The following is a 5257-nucleotide window of genomic DNA, read 5'->3' as shown; positions in this document are numbered from 1 at the left end:
TCATGCATAAGTACCAAGCGTTCAGGAAGTGCGCGTCGGCGTCGCAAATTTGATAAGACGCGGGGGGTTCGCGCCTCTGTTTTCCCCGAGCGCCAACCGCGTGCGGTGCGGCTTCCGGAATAAAGCAAGATAGCACGTACGCGGTGCAGAGGTAGCACGCCGTCGTCACGTTAGACTGCAGGTGCCAAATGAAAAATGTTTAATCAATTCGGTGTCGTTGCCGCTATGGTATCTGCTTGATGCAGCGGGGCGGGCCTGTGGTTGGTTGGTCGTGTCCGAAGTGCACGACGGCGTCTCTTGTGCCCCCCCCCCCCCTCTGCCCCGCGACGGGCGAGCAACCAGCCCTGCTTTGCTCCCTTTTTTGGGGGGGGGGGTGCACTCTAAATGTCAAGGACAATTTTTGTAACTAGCACCGGACTTCTGCGTGCATAACTGGAATCAGATACTATATTGTGACTTGCTAGTCACTAAATGTGTGTTGGTAGTTACAATATTGTATCTGAGCTAGTTATGCACACAGAAGTCCGGTGCTAGTTACAAAAATTGTCCTTAGACATTTAGAGTGTGCGACATGCAGATTTCGATATTGCGCGGTACGATTATCGACCAAGTATCGAACATCGACTCGATGCATCGAGTCTCAGTGGTATCGCACACCCAGAAAAATCGTTTCTTGTTTCTAGTAAATTTTTCCTTGTTTCAAGTGCACGCTGACACAAGATCAAATTTTCTCTTGAATCAAGCTGATATTTTCTCTCGAAGAAAAATCTTATTCCAAAGACAATATTGCATTGTTTCAATAGTGAATTTCATCTTGTGTCAGCGTGCACTTGAATCAAAACTATTTTTCTGGGTGCAATATTTTCGTGATATCGCCCAGCCCTATATCCTTTGGGGTGTAGGGGTGTAGTGGCGTGGCGACGTGGCGTGCGGTGGCGCCCGGTAGCGCCGAGCGGTGCATGGCGGTGAGGTGGGTCATGACCACGCGACGCGTTCCCCCACAAAAGGCGCCTCACTTGTTATGCCATGCGCGCTACTGCTGCCTCCTCCTCCTCGCCTCCTGCACCTGTTCTGCTGCGCTCTCGGAAGCCTTTTTGTTGTATCGGTCGCTACACGGTGGCCTGCTGCCGCCGCGCGGCCCAGTCCAAGGCGGCTCCTCCTCCCTCCTGGACTCGTGCGTGGACTTTGAACGCCGACGCAGCAGAGGCTCGCGTGCGGCGAGGTCCATCTCTATTGCCAACATTTGCATCGCGACTCTTCTTCGGATTATATACCTGCTACACGACCTTTTGTTTACTCTTACGCGGTATAATTTTTTCTGTCTCCTTAAACGAGGCGAACAGCCCGCGTGGTCGCTCGCGGTGTTCGCCTCAGAGACTTGGGGAATTTTTCTACATAATTTGTAATTAAATGACGACGTCCTTATGCGCTTGATACGTAGCTCGTTTCGCCCGAGTCACGTTGCTAATGACTCTTTGGCGGCGCGGCGTAGTGTCGAGTCCGCTGGGCTGAATGCAGCCGCGGCAAAGGATTGCGAAGGCAACAACCTCTCCTCCAGGGCATGGTGTGGTGAAAGGGTGGGGAGGATCGAGTGCAAGGGAGAGAGGGGCAGGGGAAGGGTGGGGGAGAGAGAGCGCGCTGTTGCGGCCCGACCCCGCTGCAGGCAGGAGGCGCGCTTTGGATCGCGAGCCGCTGCGCGAGCTCCTCGGCGGTGGCGGCACCCCCTCCAGGACTCGACTGGAGGACTCCACCTGCGCGGGCCGGGTTACGTCGTGAGGACGCCGTCTGCTCGGGCTCCTTTGCGAGCCGCCCTAGTCCCTAGTTACAGAACTCTGACGAGTCTTAATTTTTGCCTCGGTCGCAAATGTACGTCCTTAGTTTGCGGTTACGAAAGTGCCAAATTAAGCCAATGCAAGCTCGCATAGCGCCGGATGGTTAGGCAAAATCTCGCATACAGTGCATGCGTGTACCGCGGGGTGGCCTACCCCGAATCTCGCAGGCGACAAGCTCTGGCGATTTTCCGAATGGATCGGAAAAGACGGGCGTACTTTCTGGACAAACTCTTACCACTAGTTCTCATTAAAGCGTTCCGGCAAAGCTGAAATGCAGAAGAATGTGAGGAAGAAGAGAACGGAAATAGCTATGCGTTAACATGGTGACATCCTTTTTCGATCTTGTTCCCTGCATTCTTCTGCAATGGTTTATTTCCTCTGCGCGATCACGACCGTCCGATGGACGTTTATCTCTTTTCCTGTTTTGCAGATGGAGAAGGAAAGGTCGGCGCGCTACGCCGTGACGGTGGTGCTGGGCGTGGGGGCGGTGGTGTCGCTGCTGCTGGGCAGGTCCATGCTGCTGCAGGCCGGCCTGGCCGTGGTGCTGGGCTGGCTGCTCACCGGCTCGCGCTACAACTGGCTCTACATCCTGCAGCACACCCTGGGCCGCGACATCAAGTAAGTATTTACTGTATTAGCCCAGCGCCGAAAGGGCTGCGACTTTCAAAATGTTGTCTTTGCCTCAGATTTGATTTGATGGTAAAAAATGTCATCGTTGTGTGTGTGTGTGTTGTTGTTTTTTTGTGTGTGTTTCTTATGCCACTCCCACCTCCCCCTGCTGTCCCCCACTTCGCGGCCCGGTCCAGCGAGTGACAGGGGAAAGTGATGCTGCTCCGGCAGAAACGATCATGCTGCACCGACACTTTCTTCGCTCCATTGCTCGGGGGCCACCTTGCCGGTGCCGGCTGCAGGGCCTGACAGCCACGCCACACCACGCCGCTGCACGGCCGTGCATTTTGCGAGTGGCGCACTTTGTGCAAACTGTACTGGCCTGGGCTGGCCGGCTCCGCTGAGGTAGAGAGACTCTGAGGCTCCGCGGAGGCTCCGCGAGAGGCCCCGCTCCTCCTGCCCATTACCGTCGCGAGCGATGCGCGGCACACGGCGTGCGTGACGGAGCGGTGTCTTCCCTCCATACCGAGTAGCCGCCGCGGCAGCGCGGCACCGCCGCCATGGCCCGCGCATTTCCGCGCATTTCCGCGCATTCCCGCCGCGCAAAACCGTGCTGTTTTAAATAAGGGCAATCTGGTTCGCCCACCACGCCACCAAAATTCACGGGCCACAGTATGCGCTATGCCCTATGAACCAGCAGCGCTGAGGCGGTGGCGGCGGCTATACGGCGGTGTGTAGGAGGAGGGCAGGGTCACGGGGTCACCACGTATGACCCGACACGGTCCATGCGACCCCGTAGACGGGTGACGCAGCAGCGTGCTCAACAGGACCGCGCGGGGTGCGTGTCTTCATGTGCCGAAACCTTGTCGTCTTTATTACCAGGTAGTTCTCTTCTGTTGTCGCGCGGCGCGGTGGCAACGACTTGACGGTGGTGTGGCGTGAGGTGGCGGCTCCAGCCATTGACCGCGGAGAGCACGCCTCACCACGCCTCTCCACGCCCCGCCCCGCCTCGCCTCGCCCCGCCTCGCCTCGCCGCGGAGGTGTTTGGCGGCGTGCTCGCATGGCGTGGCGTGGCGTGGCGTGGCGTGGCGTGGCGGGGCCGCGCAGAAGGGGCCCGTCCGCGCGCGCGCCCCCACGCAAGTCCCCACCCCTCGCGGCTCGCCGTGGACACCGTATCTATCTATCCGCGACAGTCTGTTCACCCCCGCTGAGGGGCGCAGCTGCTGCTCGTCGCGGTACCGCGGACCGATTGCGATAGGGCTGTACGGCGAATCACCTCTCTGCCGTCATCGCACGCACCGGGATGTAGCGGCGCGCGCGCCGCCGGTTGCGGGGCGGGCGTGTTTGCCTTCTCGCAAGGGCCACATGTCGCGTTACTACGAGCAGTCAAAGTAGGCAAACCCGCCCGCACCTATAGCTCGTGCTCAGAAACGCGAGGCACGGTGCTTACCGACTGTGACCGAGGCGCCCAATCGAGAAGGCAACCCTCCCACATTACACTAAAATTAATCCGCGTGGGAGTTTTCAGCCATCAGTTTTTATTAATTTCTTAATTAAAGCCCTTTACGTAATGATGTAGTGCAGGTATTTCAATTCTGGACACGACTCCGCATTGCCTAGGGCGTACTCTGTGGAACATCCTCTCGTGACTTCTGCTCGGGCTCAGAAGACGAGACGACTTCGCGGAGCGTGGAGCAGGCATTTAAATTTCTGACGCAGGGCGGCGAATAGGGAGGGAGTGGGCGTCCATGGGATTGGGGGAATCTTCCACTTCAGTCTCAGAGCTGCGTCTTTGCGGGGGAAAACAACAACTCGAATAATTTCATCGTGTATCATAACTGTTACGCAAGTCGTTCGCAAAATGTCCGCGAGCACCCATCTCTACCACATGTCACTGGCACGTGGCCTGCAACATCAAGTGGGACATATAAAGACGACAGCGGACTCGAACGAAAACAATCGTCTAGGAATGTCTGGTTAATCGCAGAATCATTCCGCAAACTACGCGGGGCTAGGTGCCTGCGAGACTCGGGGTAGGCCACCCCGCAGCACACGCATGCACTGCATGCAATATGTTGCCTACCTACCAGGCGCTTGAGGGCTGGCACATTCACATATGACGGCAAAATGAATGCCCGTGCTTTTCTGGATGATCCGGTTTTTGATTCGGTTTTATTCCGTGGGGTCCCATTTTCCTTGATTTCCCACGTGGGGTCCCATAATTTTGTTTTTCCCGACGTTTCTCTCTCTCCTCTCGGATGTGTGACTTTGCGGACTTTTCCAGTGCGCGCTGCGTGATTGGTAGTCATACGCGTGCGTTCGCAAAGTGTGCTGAGGCTCGGCTGCTTGACTCTCTCGTCGGTGGTGCCGGGAATCGACTTCCCTTCCCACACGTCGTCTCATTTGAATGGCCAACGTCACGCGGAAAGGGAGAGGAGAGGGGGGGGGGGCTGTCCTTAAGGCACCAGCGAACCTCTACACACATCGGAACCGAAAATTGAGAGGATAATCTTTCCCACTCGACATTTTTTGTTTCTTGTGGGAAAAAAAACTGAAACAAAGCGCCCATTTCATTCACCGAAAACTTTTATGAGAACTATCCGGTCTTCATACCGTCGAGTTTATTCAATGAGACAGGGAAAGCGAGAACGCAGGCAAAATTTGCAATGGATGAGAGAGGAATGTTCGGGGGAGGACAAGGAGGTGATGAGGAAGGCTCAGCGGATCACGCTCCTGGTGCCTGGGTGGGTACCGAATACCGACGTCGGCGAGGGCCGCGTGCCGCGAGGGACTCGGGTGAGGTAACTCGTCCTTGG

The 5257-nt window shown here is 56.6% G+C and overlaps 1 protein-coding gene across 3 annotated transcripts in view; it reads left to right on the top strand.

The window, feature by feature from the left end:
- The window catches only part of LOC113204157 (long-chain fatty acid transport protein 4), an 18884-nt gene that overhangs the window by 7461 nt on the left and 6166 nt on the right, over positions 1-5257 (top strand). For all 3 annotated transcript variants that reach the window (XM_052268459.1, XM_026419197.2, XM_026419198.2), the window contains exon 2: positions 2263-2450. In XM_052268459.1, coding sequence (XP_052124419.1) covers positions 2263-2450 — 188 coding nt within the window. The remainder of the gene's footprint in view (positions 1-2262; positions 2451-5257) is intronic.

Source organism: Frankliniella occidentalis, unplaced genomic scaffold (genome assembly GCF_000697945.3).
Source record: "Frankliniella occidentalis isolate FOCC.00 unplaced genomic scaffold, Focc_3.1 Scaffold4, whole genome shotgun sequence".
In the NCBI taxonomy this organism is placed as follows: domain Eukaryota; kingdom Metazoa; phylum Arthropoda; class Insecta; order Thysanoptera; family Thripidae; genus Frankliniella; species Frankliniella occidentalis.
Note: the sequence above shows the minus strand (reverse complement) of the source record. Positions and strands in the feature narration are given on the sequence as shown.